Below are 16,527 nucleotides of genomic sequence, written 5' to 3' on the forward strand. Positions count from 1 at the left end.
GTATAAGAGACAGATATATATATATATATATATAGATTAAACTCTGACTTATTTGTTCGCAGTATCGACGCGCTACCTCTAATATCTAGAGCTCTAGAGATAGGCACATTTTCGAAATTAGAGATAAAAGAACATCGGCGCAACGCTTAATTATCCATGTAAAGACATAAAGGATCGTTCGTTCTTTGAGCAAACTGACAAAAGAAAGCGTTCAGCTCCTCGATCTATTCTTCTAAATCAATTCTTAAAGAGGCAATCGACGCGATTGGGCAAAAGAATTGACCAGTATCGAAAACGAGAAAATTTACAGTGCAATTTATGTATGTACATACAACGATTCAAAATATCATTGATATCGATGCGTTATGAGCAATACAGCAAAGTCATAAATAATTATAATATGTCTGTGTGTACCAAAATAAAAACAATTATTAAAAAAAAGATGAATTACATTGATACGTTTTTTAATTATTTTTCTGCTTGAAGAATAGAAAAATCTACTAATCTTAAATGTACAACGTCATACAATGTATGTTTTTGGTCAAAAACATTACAAAATAAATAATCGTGACAATATATACGTATATATTACAACTTATTTAACGATAAATATCGCGTACACTTAAAATTATATATAAATCGAACAATCCGATACTTTAATAATGTTGCGCGGTATGTATGTCGAATAAGCATTATATATAAGTACATGAAATTATTTGTAAATTTGCATATACATACCTCTGCTAATGTGTAAATTTTTTGCGATTCTCGAGTATGACATTGCCTTTGCATTTTGTCTTTACATCCGTGTATATTTAGTTAAATTTTATATCTCCCGATACTTGGAATTATTTCGATAAAAAATCCGTTCTCTCTCAAGCTTGAGATAAAACACTCTTGGCTGTACGCATGCTGGATCGTTTGCAGATCAAAGCTAAGAGCCCTGAGTTGGAAAACCTTTGGACAAATATGAAAAACAAGTTGTCCGAAACGTTCGACAATCTAAATGTCAATCCTGAGACGACGGAACAGGTAAATCAGCTACGTACCAAGTTTCAAGAGGGTGTTCAGACTCTTGTGACCGAATCGGAGAACGCTGCCAAGACCATCAGTGAGAATTCCAGTAAGGTTCAAGAGGGTATTGCCAAGTTTACCAAGCAAGCGATCGATATTGCTGTCCAGGCTTCGCAGAACCTAAACAATCAGTTGCAGCAAGCCACGACGCCGCAACCACAAAATTAAGGAAATTAATTTGTTCTTACATTAATAGTCTTGCGTGCGAAACATCTCGAACAAATTTACACGGAGACATCAAATTTCGCCAAGTTATCCAATCAGCGTCATTTCATGTCGTATCGTAAGCGTACGATTGATAACTGATAAATTGGATTGTTAATAAAAGTACTTGATCGTTGTATTCCTTGTTTGTTTCCCTAAATTACCCTATATTATTCATATTATTCCTTAATTAATGCTCTTATGTGTGTTTATTAGTGATTCTCAAAATAATTCTTAAAATCATTTAGAACCGCTAACTTGCATTTTTTTTCTTTTTTTTTCCGATTTATGCAATAAGTCGCATCACAGAAACCAATGTACATATATACGTAATTAATATATGCATATATGTTGCAACATTGAAGATATAACTGATTCTAATCAATCTTCAATTACTTAAAATAAATTCCCTAGTGAAAATAAAAATCGGAGCGTAAGTCGAACGTATATAAAGAGGAGAGTGACAGAATAAGCATAAACGAAACTTATTCTAGGAGACGAAAAAATTGAAATAGCGGAATGTAAAATAAGCCTCAACGCTTACGTTACACTCCGATTTGTATTTTCATTAAGGTTTTAATATGTTAATACAATGAAATATTAATCTTACAATAAAAGTTGGCTGCGTAGTTTACGTAAAGTGTGCAGCGATTAAATTAAATCTCATTTTAATAATCTTGTATCATCTGATTTGGCAAAAAAGTCAACATGTCATATTCTTCAGAGAAAGAATGATTGACGTCCTCCGATCATACAATTATAAATATCGACTTAATAATGCTTAAAACTATAATCATTCCTGCCAATTTAATTGACATGTATGATGTATATCAATTGCATTGAACGCAAAAATTAATTTAAAGACTAAAAGAGTAAGTTACACACACACACACACACACACACACACACACACACACGCGCGCGCGCGCGATAAAATAAATGTCTTCTAAGCATACAAACGGAATAATTGCACAAAGAAATATATACGCTTGATATGAATGTACTTGATAAGACACGTGCTATTGCAGTAAAACAATGTCGCGCGGTAATAAAAAGTTTATAATGGGAATTTATACCATATTTATATCGCACATACAAAAATTCTGTATTTATTATCGAATATAATATATTATTAGCGATGTGATCGAGAATCGACATTTGCTCAAACTGATATTTACAACTCATATTAAAAATTAATACAGTATTTGTAGAATCCCTTCTCTTTGCTACGTAAATGGCGAACATGAGAGTAAATCGAAATTAAAAATCGGTTTTCCGGATAATCATCGTTGCATCGTGACGTATCGTATTATCGTATTTCTGGCAAATTGATAAATATTTGCAAACGCCTGAAGATCGACATATACGATTTTATACAGTACGATGTCGAGGAGCAGAATTTCCGCATCCCAACGGCATCGAGAGAAAATTGAAAACACCGTCAATATCACGTTTTAAACGTCATTCTAAGTGATATCTAATTTGAAATTAACGACTTGAGATAAAACTCAAATGTACACGACGATTATAATAATTAATTAATGTACATTGTTGGCAGCTTTCATTTATCAAAATAAACGTTTTTAAATAATGTTATCTTAAACATTAAATCAGACACACACACAGACACACTGTATATGTTGCTGTTTTCAATAAATACTTTTCTTTTATTAGCACCTAATTTTCAATTTATATTTGTATGTATAACTTATAGCTGTTAATTATTTATACCAAAATATTGATTCGAGAGAAAATTTGAAGAGAAATAAAAAGAATAGTGTATAGTTTCATTCTTATATCTCTAATAAAAAAGTCTTCGGCATTTTTATTATAGATGTATGGTGAGTTCTAAGTGTAAAGAAATGTATGAGTGAAAATATATCACGGAGAATATTAATGAATTAATGTTGCATTTGCCATCTCAGTCAACGCAGTCAAGTCAAAAGTAATTTTTCTTTACCTGCAGTATCATTGGATTTAGTAATAAGATTTAGAAACGACAAAACAAGTGATTATACCTAATCAGCACATTCCGCTTTGCTTTCGCACTGCAAACGTCAGTGAAACCTACTTATTACAAAAAGAATTCGCCGATGTGACCTATAAATCAAACGCATCAATTTTAATTCATGCAAAAAATTGTTTAAAAATGACTTGTCAATGTGTATATAATTCATGATCCATTAATTACTTTTGATCGACGTATTAGAGTTATTCTACATGTTCAATTAAATTAATTAATTTGAATGTAAAAAGGTATTAATGTATGAAATGTAAAAATGCTTTCGTTCACGTATACAGTAATATGCATATACGCGCGCATATTCGATTCTTATATATAAAAGGATGGGACTCGTCGAATCGTTTCATTGTTAGTTAAGGACCCGATATTGAATCAACGAGAGTGTCAATTATTCTTGTCAATTGTTATTTTATGAAAACTTTGGAGTTTTAATTGTTTCTAGAAAGGAAGTTAGACGGAGTTAGACTGCAGATATGAGTGCGCATTTTGTCAAGGTGGATATAATCTTTCTCTCAGTCTCTATCATGTGTATGGTAAGGCCAAAAGTAAATTAGCGTACAGATTACGCACGTAATTGTTTTAATTTAATTTCATGATCATAAAGATAATGTGTATCATAGTGTGTATCCGTCTTTAATAAAAATCTTGTCAAATTACCTTGCCAGATATCACTTGCCAACGCTGCTGAAAATTTGGCGCAGAATAAATCTGAAAAATTGTCTACGGATTCACTGGAAAACGAATCACAATTCCAAATAAAGAGAACCATATCTGACGTTGAAAGATCTGAAAGGATAAATCGTGGATTTGAAAAAATAATCGAGTTCGTCAATGTTTTGGGCCAAATGGATAATTTTGTTTACGACAGAACAAAAAACATCATTCGCAAGCTCAATGCAATTTACGATATGGACGATAATGAAAGATATCACGGGTCTTACTCTAAATCGTAATTAATAGCTAGAAAATTATTATTTCGAGTCTCCTTTATATACGGTTAAAATGAAAAAAAAATATATATATAATATATTAATATATATGTCTTAATAATGTGGTATTAATATATCTATAATATTATATATATACATATATTAGGATACAAAATTATCTCATAATTATATAATATTATAATAATCTATATAAATATATATGTTATATATACACATATATATATATATATAACATGTATATATACACATATGCAGTATAGCACATATAATTTTATATATATATATAGGTACGTAACGTGTAATATATATACATGCGTAAAACATTAAAAACTATTATTTTTACTTGTTTTAATTAATATATTAATTATTAACAAAAAACGTACATTCCATTTCTATAATAAAGAAATTAACTTGATTTATATATATATAATAATAAGAGAGATTATATAATAAGAAAAAGAATTGAGATAAAAAAGAATATATATGTACATATACATACATATAAATAAATAATCTAGTAATATTATAATATTTTATAACGCATATATATATGTATAATATATTTTACGTACGTGATCGTATGATGTATGTATATATGTATGCACATACATAGCGCGACTATGCGTTTAGTAATGTCGCCGAAATCCGTTTGCATTTATAAATCTCACATTCTTAACAAGAAATTTCCAAATTATAGGTAATAATAATTATTTTATCCATTCTCTCATAAAGAATTGAAAGAGAATGAAAGTAAATGATTCTATTCATTACTATGAAGATTGAAGAACACATACATTGCCATCTAGCGATGAATTATCGCACAATTTTGCATTAACTGGTATTATCGATATACATACGTATGTCGATAATATATCCATATACGTATTGTATACTTACCTACACGCACTAAACTTTGCAGATAATGGCTGTGTTCGATTACAGCGCTTGTGAATATAATTATTTTGTCCTTACGTGTGAGGGAGAGTTGACACCTTGACAGAAAAGCAGAAACAATAAAGCAGAAGCTAATCAGAAGTTGTACTTGCATGGTTATCAAGTATAGCAAATGTGTATAGCACTTAAGTGCAACTTTTGATTGGCTTCTCCTTTTCTGTCAAGAGTGTCGAGATGAATTTTCCTTGGTTTATTGTTAGCAAAAGTTTTTTTCGAACAGTTAAATAGAAAACTATAAGTTGAGTGTGAATATACGGATCAGCTCTCTTTTTACGCTTTGTCCTACTGGTCGAATTTTTGTAGATCGATCCGGTCTACAGAGTTCCGTGCAAAACTCGGGCACTGATTGGTCGACTGGATTCTCGTCCGTTAATGTCCGAATTGTCCGAAACGCGCTACAAGCTCTACATACTTGGCGATACGCGCGCGCGACACGACGCGACGGTCATTCGTTGCAGTCGTTTGGTTGCAGCGTCGCGAGAGTTCGTGGTTCGATCTAAGCGAGCCACGAACGAACGGGGGCCGCGCGCGGACAGGCGTTCACCAGGTGGCGACTGCGTCCAAGAGTCACCGTGATCAGGTTGATCAGGCGACTTGTAGGTACGTTGAGAGATTGCAAATCTATCGAGTATCACATTTCGCCACATGTCGAATAGTTGAAAACGGGGAAAGATAGAAACGCGCATCTTCGCGGACCACCTTCGCCGCCACTTGGCACGCGTCGTTCGCGGACCGTCAGTCTCGTTGGTACGTTCTCCCTCCCTTTCTCTCTCTCTCTCTCCCTCCCAACTTTCTGTTTTTCTTTCTCCTTTTCTCTTCCCTAGAGACGTGTGTGAGAAGAGAGCCCCGTCCCGTAAACCCCGTTGGCCGTGCGAACTGCGAGAGTTGTACGTACGGGGACGGGCAAACTGCAGCACGCAACTTTCTCTGTACCCTGAATCGAAGAGCAGCCGTCGCCTGCAAAAGGAGCATTACGTCACGCGGTCGTTGACAATCGTCGAGTATCGTCGTGACACACGAGTGACGAGCGTGGTGAAGCGGTCGGTTGAAGCCAGCTTGCGCGCTCGCATCCTCTGGTACTGTGTGTGTAATACATTTCCACCTCCGTCACGTCGTGTGTACGCGCGTCCTTCGCGTTTTTACCGAGAGATTATCTTGGAGCCTGAGCTGTAGTCTCGCTCATCAGTCGCGAGACAGCGTCTCACTTCTGTCGCGAGCCGCGATTAAAAGTCACACGCAGTCTTCGAGTTGAATCGTGTCTCGCGTGTCGTACGTTCGCCCACTTTGCATTCCAACTAGTTTGAATATAACCTAAAAGCCTTCGTGAATGTTGATAGTTTTCGCAGTCCTCGCGACCTCCTTTTCCTCCTTTTCCCTCTCCTTATCCTTTGCCTCCTCGTCCTCATCTTCAATATCTTTACCTTCATTTTTATCTCCATCATTTTCATCCTGTTCACTTTACCCACATCCTCATCTTCGTCTCTTTTCTCCATCTCGTTGCGTTCGTCGTCTGCGTCATCTCGCGAGAAATCACGCGTTGCCGTCGAACGTAAAAGCGTCGCATAAGTAAATAGACAGCAGCAGCAGCGACAGCTGCGGTCGCACCCACTCCCGAACCCGCATATCCGTACATCCGCGTGTCCGTGACATCCACGGACGAGAAAACGGATCTTTTCGACGTCAAGCGGTCATCGGGAAAGTAGTCAAAATTCCGGTCCCTACTAGAAAACGAGAGAGCCTCCAACAAACCGGCGGCAGAAATCCATCGGCGATTGACCAACAACTGTCGGGCAAAATGAACAACAAGAGGAAGAACCGTACGAACAATAACAGGTACTGCCAATCACTTGGCTTTCCTCGTCAAGATCATACTAGCAGGTATAATATCCAAAACATAATGAGACGTATCGATGATTAAAAATAACGTTTTCTTTAATCCGTGCCTTCTTCCAGATCTCCACGGGCACGTGGGCCGCAAGAGAGATGCGTCACGGCCGAGGGAGTTTATAACAATGCTCATTTTATGCATGCAGTCACTAGCCACGTTGGCAACATAGTGCAGGTACCAGGCAGATAACTTTGTATGCATATACAATGTAGTGCTGCATAGTTCGCTCAATGTTGAAACTACGGAATTTAACGTCGTGACGTTAAATCTCCTTTTCTTATTTTTCTGTCTCAGATTCAAACTCAAAATGGTTCGGTGTACGAAGGCGTATTTAGAACATTTTCGAGTCAATTTGACGTAGTGCTGGAGATGGCTCATCGTGTGGAGAGCTCGGGAAAGATTAGTGTAGATAGCGTAGTAGAGAAATTAATTTTTAAACCACAAGACGTTGTTACTATATCTGCCAAGGACGTTGATTTAGATTATGCTATAAGAGATACTTTCCAAACGGATACAGCCATTAGTAAGTTTAATGGTTTAATCGGCGAAAAGGAACTCGAACCTTGGGATCCACCGACTACCATGAACGGGGCTGATTTAGAATTGGATGGTGCTGCTGTAAGCACTCGTACATTTATTTCGACTACTTTAACAGGGACACTTATCAGTTCTATCTGTTGCAAACGAGTTGTGTGTATGAAATTGTTTTTTTCTCAACTCTTTCAGAATGGTTGGGACGTGAATGAAATGTTTCGTAAAAATGAACAAGAATATGGAGTTCAAACAACGTTTGAGCCTTCCTTGGTTGGTTATACTCTACAACTACAACGTAAAGACACAAAGGATTATAAGGAACAGGAACAAAAGGCTGCTGAAATAGCAAATGAGATCGAATCTCAACCAAATCATAAAGCTAGATTAGAACTGGAAAATGGCGATGAGGAGGAAAGATTTGCAGCTGTGGTAAGTGCTTTAGATTATATTTTACAATTTTTCCTTTTATCCATCAGCTTTGTATTTTTATTAAGTACTTATTGATCCCATTCTAGACGAGACCCACCGAAGGAAAATATATTCCGCCACCGTTAAAAAAGAAAAATGGTAACACTAACAAACTCATGAGATCCAGTGAGCCTCCGTCTTCGCCAGGAACCACAAATAATAAGAATGTCTACAGTCAACCTTCTCCGTCCACGGCCAATGTAAATGTCCCACAGCCGAGCATGTCGGTCGGAGTACAGCCTGCTCATACATCGGTGCAACACTCGGTATCCCTAAATATGAGTATGCCGCCCAACGGAGTGGTTGTTACATACAGTAATCCACCACCGCCGTTTGTACCTCCACCAACGACGCAGTCACAGCAAGGTATGTTATTTGTTTGCACTCGCTCGTACCTACAATCTTGTACTCTAAGATTATCGTTTCAAAAAATCGATTTTGCCAAGTTTATCAATAGTAGACGCTGCAATATCTCGCAGTATAATAATTTTCAATTAACCATAACTCTCTTAATATACAACGTACATTTATTTCCGGGAAATGTAAAAATGTGGCTCTTTCTATGTAGCGAATGTACAATGGAGGCACATTAAATAATACTTTTTTACGAAAGGCATAATAATGATTACACAATTTTTTCTCGATATAGTAATCCAGCAGAATCAGTCACAATCTCAAGTTACTCCTTCGATGCCGCAAGTAAGCTTTCCGGCACAACAACAGACACCTCCGAGTAAAATAAATACAGAGAAACGTGAGCGGCCTGGCAGACAGCAAGTTTATCAAGCTGATAAAGCGCCACCAGCGCCTTTTCCACAATCAAACGTTGCGTCTTCTCATCATCAACATCAGCAGCAACAACAGCAACAACAACAACAACAATCTACGCATCAGCAACATACATCATTGACGCAACAGAACTCTGTAGAGGGGCAAATAGTCATACATAAGTCGGATCATAGAAAGGTACGACACGTACTCTTATTTATTTAAATTCTTGTCTTTCTTTTTTTTTTTTTTAATCGCGGGGCAACTCATATATGCCTATAAGTTTTACTTTAAGGCTCCAACACCACGAGGAAGAGAAGAACAGCATTCGGAACTGAGGCAATTCGCTGCAGAATTCAAATTAGCGGAAGCATCGCAGGGACCACCAGATACCCCTCAAATATCCAGAAAACAGCATCAGCATCAACAAGATGTACATTCTGTTACATCACTGAATCAGCCACATCATCAAGGTCCCCATCAACATACGAGTCCACCGCAACAACAGCCACCTACACAGCAGCATACCAGTCCTCATCAGCAACATCAAACTGTACAAGAGGAATCAATTACCAATAAGCCACCACCTGGTGCGTTAGTAAGATCCACAAGTCCACCTCAGCCGCAACAGCAGCAGCAGCAGCAGCAGCAGCAACAACAACAACAACAACAACAACAACCACCACCACAACAACAACAACAACAACAACAACAACCACCGCCACCACAACCACCTCAGACTAATACTCCGACAGTGCAACAATCTCCACCGGAGCCCGCGGTCGATAAGATAACTACTGCTTTTAAGAAATCTACTTTAAATCCAAATGCTAAAGAATTCAATCCAAATGCCAAACCATTCACGCCGGTAAGTAATATACATTAGCTTGTTATGAAAAGTTGAACTGAAATAGAAACAATAAGATTTGTATTTTTACAATGTATAGCGCTCACCAAGCACACCGACGCCTAGTCGACCGCATACACCACAAACTCCTCAGTATACAGGAGCGACTATGCCCGCGACCGTTGTTATGCCGGCATACGTAACGCCAACAGCTTTCAGTCAACCACCCGCTCAACAAGTGGCGAGGTTCCGGAAAGGTCAGTGTTTCTTAGGTATTCTCGATGCATTTGTATCTCGAGTTTTTTTGTGTGTGTCATGTAATAATATGACTTGTAAGATTCAAATATTAATACGTAATTATCTCTTTTTATTTCAATACTCGGTATAGATTTGAAAAGTTTCTTCAAAGTTTACTATATTCCGAGCAATCTGTTTTTGCGAATCTTACAATTTAAAATTACTCAATATTGAATATAATGGACTCTCAAATTTAAAAATTACAATATAAATTAAGGCTAATAACAGTCAAAAGCAGTTTTTGGTGCTCAAATCATATATTAATAATCATTACATTAATGCATTACAATACTAACGATAATTAAATAAAAAAACATAACATTTTGACTCTCTTTCGAGTCATCCTCAGCGTACCACAGGAGATGTATTCGCATTTAAAGAGATAATTATCGCATTTATATCTTCGGAGGTACACTGAGGATGACTTGAAAGAGAGTCGAAACGTTGTGTTTTCAATTATCGTTAGTATTATAATGATTATCAACATATGATATGATTTGAGCACCGAAAACTTCTTTTGACTCTCATTAGCCTTAATTTATATTGTAATTTTTAAAATTACTAATTTTTCCAAGTTGATTTGACAATAAGATTAGATGTAGTTTTTCTCTTTTTCTATCTCTGTCGATTGGAATAATTGCAGTGGCACTGCACACACGCACACGCACCCACGCACGCACGCACATTGGCGAATATTGTAAAACAATATGTATATGACGATATGTTATTACGATTTTTACAGTGCCAATGATGCAGCATCGTGCGCCAGATATAGCGTCTCAGATGCAAGTAGCCGCAGCAACGGGACAGCCGTTATTAGCGCCAGCTATACATCCATTCCAGGTGCCTTATGCAGGACAACCGGCGTACCAGCAAATGGTACGAATGGTCCAGGCACCGCCACCACCGCACATGGCCACTCCGTACCATCATCATCATGACTCGCAAGGGCCGCAAGCCCCCGGTATACAATATATGGGCCCGCACACTCATCCGCATCCTCACGTAGCTCAACAGCCACCTAGCCAAACGCCGTCCCCGGCCAATCCAAATCAACCACACACCCCGGGCGCTTATAATCCACCCGGTACTCCACAGCCTACGTATCCGCAACCTCCGCCGCAAGGTCACGCGCCGAGTTATCCGATCATGTGCCCTATAATTCCATCACATATACCGTCAATTCCGCCACAACACATGCAATACCTGCCACCACAGCCGCCTCCGGGTGCGCAGCAGACTATACCCGTCATTTTACCGCACAATCAGTAGCCGTGACATAAGTAAAGGAAGATAAGGAAGAATGCATTAGTATTTTCAGAAGGTAGGATAAGACTTTCAAAATTGAGTTACTTTCACGATGGCATGTCGATTGTTCAAAGAATCGCTCGCTTCAATTTCGCGCTCTCAATTTATTCCAGCCGCAATCGATCGCTAATCAATATAAATTAAACATCAATCAACTTTCTACGTTGATCAACAGTTTAAAATTAACTCGTATATGTTACTCGTTTGGTTAGACAATCAGAGAGGAAAAGAAAGGTCAGTTATATTTTCACAGCCGGTAATCAATCTGAAGCAATGATATATTTCGGATGGTACACTGTAAATGATTTTAAATGATTGGAGAATGTTGACCATCTTGAAAGTAACTTATTATTCAAATGTAGGTCAATCGTTGAATGACCTATAACCTGTGTATCGAGTCTCTTAAAAATTTCGTTGATTATTTTAATCAAGTTTTAAAATTGTAAAATGATAGTGTTTATCATTATGCAATTTCACAAAATTACCCAAGTTTTTTTTTTTTTTATCAGATTAGCATGTATGTATATCGAATATCGAAGAAAGAACGACCTTTTTGCACTTTTATCAAGTAGTGCTTAATGTGTCGAAGAATACGCGAGACCGCGGTCGTTTAATAGACGTATTTTAAATTCAAGAGTTTCAATTTTTTCATACTCACAAACTCATAGCTTGCACTACTTTGTCAAGTAACAACCAACATTTCAGCGAAGAAAAACACGATTGAGATCACGTGAGCGAATTCTTTCTCTCTCCATCTCTCATTTTTTTCTGTTTCTCTCTTCTTTTTCCCGTTATCTTTAATCGAGATGAATTTATTGAAATTACATGAGAACACAAAGTATATATCGGAGTACATGGCATATTTTTCTGTCCGTGATTGGGTTCTGTTAATTCTATTAATTCAATAAGAATGATTTCGGAGAAAAGAAAATATGTATAGGATCACGCGATCGCGACTCTTTCGAGTTTGATTTGAATGAAGCGAGCGATAATTAACGAAGCTGGAGTACGGCTTGCAGGGTAAAACACTAGCGATTCTGCGATTTGTTGATAATGAGTTTTGTTACAAGATGTTGATACGCGCAGGATCTTTGTGTGTGAACGCGAAAGATTACACCGAGTATGCGAGATACAACATTTGCACATCGACAAATCGTGCTAACGTTAACGGTGCAAACAGCAGGCATTCGAGAGGTACATAATTTGCATACCTTCAGCCGAGTTTACTATCGAAGCTTTAATAATTTGTTTCAATAGTAAACTCTACTCACCTAATTGCTGTACTGCGCCCTAATGCTTCGATACGACCTGGTTTTTTTTTTCTCTTCAATTTTCTAATGCTACACGATAACATGCGGAATCGAATAGAGCACAATCGAACGAAGAGCACAATTTTGAATGCAGAACATTTAAGAAAAAAATTCGATATTATTTAGCTTTGTTGCTGTCTAGAAATCGAATTACTAAATATTTGGCATACACCTCTGTATGAGATGTAGGAAAGAAAACATGATGAGGCTTCGTCACTTCTTATATTTAACTATTACATTTCATTACGCGATACTTGTCATGAAACGACGTGCGTAATCTTGATAGGAAATGAAATTGTCATAAAATTGTTATTAATTGTACCGAAGATAACGCTACTTGGCGTGAGACTTGGTGGAGCAATACGATTAAGTTACGAATGCGCACGAATCCTTTGTTAATTATGTACCTCTTGTCTCTAATAAGTGACAACGTGGACGTTCGATACTGTGGACTTGAAAAATCTATCTGAACGTAGCGTATACTGCCAATTATAGGACAAGGGATGAGATTGGAGGCGAAAAAAAAAAATTGTAAGAGCCGGTCTCGTATCTCTCCAGTTGAACTATATACACACATACACACACAGTCGCCAACTCTTTTTAAGGCAGGCTCTTTACTCCGCTCGACTGAATATAAATATTCAGAATAAAGGGATTCCGCCGTACTTGCTCGATTAGATTCGAAAGGATTAAATTTATATTATTGCGTGACCACGCGTAGAGAACACGTTACGTATATCAGCGTATGTTATAAATCGAAACAAGGGACGGCGGGAGGGCAGGATTAAAAATGGAAAGAATAGAAAAATCGTTTGTTTATTTTAAATTAGAGATATATGATGCCAAACGATTTCTATCGGAATTTAATGACACGAGGCACACTGATGTTGAGCCCAATAGAAGAGAGGTGTAAAATACTTGTTTGTTCCTTCCCCTAATGTCTCTTTCCAGCCACTAATCTCGGCTTTCCCTTGTAGAAGGCTCCGTTCAGATAAATTTTTCGACCACGCTCGATACCGCGCGATTGGGAAAAGAAAGTTAAACAACTACGGCCTTAGACCTAATCGTGTATATAAACGGAAGGAAGCAAAAACAACTTTTGCCTGAGAGAGAGAGAGATAGTTGAATGTGTGGCATCGTTAAACAGATTTTATATTAAAGAGATTTAAAAAGAAGAAAAACATCAAAATAAAATCAATACGTTAAAAACCAATTTTTTGTGCATAATCTTTCTCTTCTTTATCTCGTCTTCTCTTTCCTCTTATCTCTAGCGTGTAATTTAAAACGATATATGTATAGCATATATAGCTTTAAATGTAACAACTTATCCTTTTATTTCTATTCGTACATATGTGAGAACAAGGTGTGTTCTTGCTTAACATTAATTCAGTGAACAAGGATGAAACGACACATCTTATAAAACAGAATGCATCATTGCATTCTAGCCCATTTGGATTGCCACCAATGTGCAGATCTTTTACGCATGCGCAATAAAAATGTGATTATATCAAAATTGATAAAAAAAATGGCCCATGAGGGGATCGAACCCGCGACCTTCGCGTTATTAGCACGACGCTCTAACCAACTGAGCTAATGGGCCAATCGTAGAAGGCTTTCAACATTCTGTTATTATAGTTAGTCTCTTGTTTGTGGAAATATGAAAAATTAATCTTAAAACAAACAAAATAATAAGAATTGCGAATTAAATCATCTCTCAGTAATATTAAAAATATAGAGGTATCATTAAAAGAAGCATAGTTGGTCTTACAGGGTTTCGCGTAGCTCGAGAAACTCGACGGGAGAGTAATCGAAGAACGATGACATTATCAACGCGCGATTTTGACTGTACCGAGGATAACAATTATATTAATTATATCACTATATATTTTTTAATTTTCATTTTTCACAACGTTTGTTGTATGTACGTACACCATATACGTGCCATATATGTACAGTAGCATTGCGAAAATTGAAAAATAATTAACATGTTATTTTATTGCCGCAATAATAAAATAATGATTTAATATAGTAGTACACGTGTTTGCTATCCTCGCACGGTATATAACCAAAATGGTTGGTAATGTCGTTCTTCAATTACCCCCGGATCCACTTATGCAGTTACAAAAATTTAGCCATGGTCGGTAACCACCTCGTTGGTAATAGTGTTTAATGCAAAACACGTGGATGTCGCCACTGCTCACTGCTCGATGTATTATAAGATGTCTGATCACTGATGTATTGTATGTCATTGTATGTACACATACCATGTATGTACCGCGGAGTGCGGACGTTCCACGAGTGTCTGCGAGTCGCGAGCTACGACACTGCAGCTACGGTAGCCCACGACCCACGAATCCCACGATACGACATTCTATGACTGACATCGTGACGTGACTCGTGACTACTGACTCGACATATGTACTTTAATTTAGTACGTGCCGTGCAGTCGAACGGATCGAGCCTGGCTATACAGACTGATCATAGGACTTGCACTACTCGTAGCAGTCGTAGCTCGTAGGGAATGATCAACGCTGGATCCGCGTCGCCGTCAGTCGCCGTGGTGAGTTGCATTGAGTTGCATCGCGATCCAGTTGAAATAGGTCGACTGGGCGGTTTGGGCGTCGCGGTCGTGTGAACGATGGAACTCCGCCGATGTTTCCGTGGTGCGTGAGCGTGTCACGCCCCCGAAGCCTTCCCATCTCTTCTATATCGCCCATCCTTCTCCCTCATCGTGTGTATTTTGTGCGACGTGAGTGCGAGCCATAAAAAGAAAGAGATCCTACGAAAGCGCGCTGTGGGGAGCGCTACGAGAGAGAGAGAGAGAGGGAGAGCGCAGTCTCGACATATCGTCACACGATTGTACGCAGCGTGTCACGGCCGTGACGCAGCCCTTCATACAAGTATGTATGTACGTACGCATAGCACGCATAGCATCCCTCACTGTTCTATATCTCTCTCAAGACAGGCATGACGTGACGTGGGTGCATACTGCATATAGATGCAGATTCACTCGTACATACACGCGTTACATTCAAGTATCTTATATACGGGCACAGTATATAAGAGTAAGTTTATTTATACACACATCAAATTCCGAATACCTATTACGTATCGTCACCGAATTAAATGCATCATTAGATATATCACATGTAGTATATGTATACATAAGTGTATATATATATATATATATATTTTTTTTTAACACCATATATATATATACATACATACATTGCATATCTTACTTTACTTCTTCTATAGGATTATTTTCGAAAGTAGTAGTATTGCCCAAAATAATTATCAAAAGCATTTTGTTTGGAGGGGAATATCTTATTGTTAGTGTCATAGTATAAAACTTTGTTCTAGATGGAGTTGCTCGCCAGATGTGACTCACCCTCATCTTTTTAAATGAGGAATCATATGACTTTCCTGATCAATATATTTCGTTAGTTATTCTACTTATAAAAATAATATATATGATATATCATCAGAAATGTTTATTCGTTATCTTATCTTGATTATCCTTTTCTGCTTTTTTTTATTAAAAATATTTTTCTTAAAATATTCTTAGAATAATTTAGCCAGAAATGCAGCATCGAAAGTTTCAAACAAATATCCAGACTATACAATGCTAATTACAGCGATACATTGAGGATAATGATGAGCACAATGAACAGCATTTAACGCTACAGCCGAGTTAATTGATTCACATTCAAGATAAAACATTGATAATAAAAACATGTCGTGTGTTATGAAAATGACACAAAAGCATTTTTATTTTCAATGGTTATAATTAACAACATTAGTCAGTATATTCTTCTCACGAAACGAAAATGATAAATCAAATGCTTTTATACACACAAGATAATTTCCAATATTTTCTGAATTAAATAAGTGATATAGTT

General features: G+C 37.2%; 3 protein-coding genes, 2 long non-coding RNA genes and 1 other non-coding gene across 6 annotated transcripts in view; 4 read left to right on the forward strand and 2 right to left on the reverse strand.

Annotated features, from left to right (window-relative positions):
- LOC105448965 overlaps positions 1–1,417 on the forward strand; it is a 2,018-nt gene extending 601 nt beyond the window's left edge. The window contains exon 2 of the mRNA XM_011687915.1: positions 928–1,417. Coding sequence (XP_011686217.1) covers positions 928–1,242 — 315 coding nt within the window. The 3' untranslated portion in view covers positions 1,243–1,417. The remainder of the gene's footprint in view (positions 1–927) is intronic.
- Positions 1,418–3,063: 1,646 nt separating this feature from the next.
- Positions 3,064–5,048, reverse strand: LOC105448921. Its single transcript, XR_974289.1, has 3 exons — positions 4,824–5,048; positions 3,959–4,087; positions 3,064–3,378 (listed from the first exon to the last, which is right to left on the reverse strand). It is a non-coding gene; the product is annotated as an uncharacterized LOC105448921 (long non-coding RNA).
- On the forward strand, positions 3,378–4,336 carry LOC105448844. The gene is made up of 2 exons (XM_011687704.1): positions 3,378–3,834; positions 3,967–4,336. The coding sequence occupies exons 1-2, from the start codon at positions 3,775–3,777 to the stop codon at positions 4,252–4,254; spliced, it is 348 nt and encodes a 115-aa protein (XP_011686006.1). The 5' UTR covers positions 3,378–3,774; the 3' UTR covers positions 4,255–4,336.
- A 581-nt stretch (positions 5,049–5,629) lies between the features above and the next one.
- The window catches only part of LOC105448288 (protein-methionine sulfoxide oxidase Mical-like), a 34,316-nt gene continuing 23,418 nt past the window's right edge, over positions 5,630–16,527 (forward strand). Inside the window, exons 1-9 of the mRNA XM_011686792.1 lie at positions 5,630–7,083; positions 7,159–7,267; positions 7,388–7,711; positions 7,820–8,056; positions 8,143–8,461; positions 8,745–9,061; positions 9,147–9,731; positions 9,811–9,967; positions 10,750–11,278. Coding sequence (XP_011685094.1) covers positions 7,001–7,083; positions 7,159–7,267; positions 7,388–7,711; positions 7,820–8,056; positions 8,143–8,461; positions 8,745–9,061; positions 9,147–9,731; positions 9,811–9,967; positions 10,750–11,278 — 2,660 coding nt within the window. The 5' untranslated portion in view covers positions 5,630–7,000. The remainder of the gene's footprint in view (positions 7,084–7,158; positions 7,268–7,387; positions 7,712–7,819; positions 8,057–8,142; positions 8,462–8,744; positions 9,062–9,146; positions 9,732–9,810; positions 9,968–10,749; positions 11,279–16,527) is intronic.
- Trnai-aau lies at positions 14,152–14,225 on the reverse strand. The gene has a single exon. It is a non-coding gene; the product is annotated as a tRNA-Ile (tRNA).
- On the forward strand, positions 14,841–16,116 carry LOC105449155. Its single transcript, XR_974309.1, has 2 exons — positions 14,841–15,525; positions 15,989–16,116. It is a non-coding gene; the product is annotated as an uncharacterized LOC105449155 (long non-coding RNA).

Source organism: Wasmannia auropunctata, unplaced genomic scaffold (assembly GCF_000956235.1).
Source record: "Wasmannia auropunctata unplaced genomic scaffold, wasmannia.A_1.0 LD336116.1, whole genome shotgun sequence".
NCBI classification, from domain to species: Eukaryota; Metazoa; Arthropoda; class Insecta; order Hymenoptera; family Formicidae; genus Wasmannia; species Wasmannia auropunctata.

What these genes read in the sequence shown, in the direction of transcription:
- LOC105448844 (XM_011687704.1), top strand. Translation starts at nt 3,775, where the DNA reads ATGAGTGCGCATTTTGTCAAGGTGGATATAATCTTTCTCTCAGTCTCT. An exon ending in CAGTCTCTATCATGTGTATG is followed by an intron (nt 3,835 to 3,966) that starts GTAAGGCCAAAA and finishes TTACCTTGCCAG; the next exon opens with ATATCACTTGCCAACGCTGC.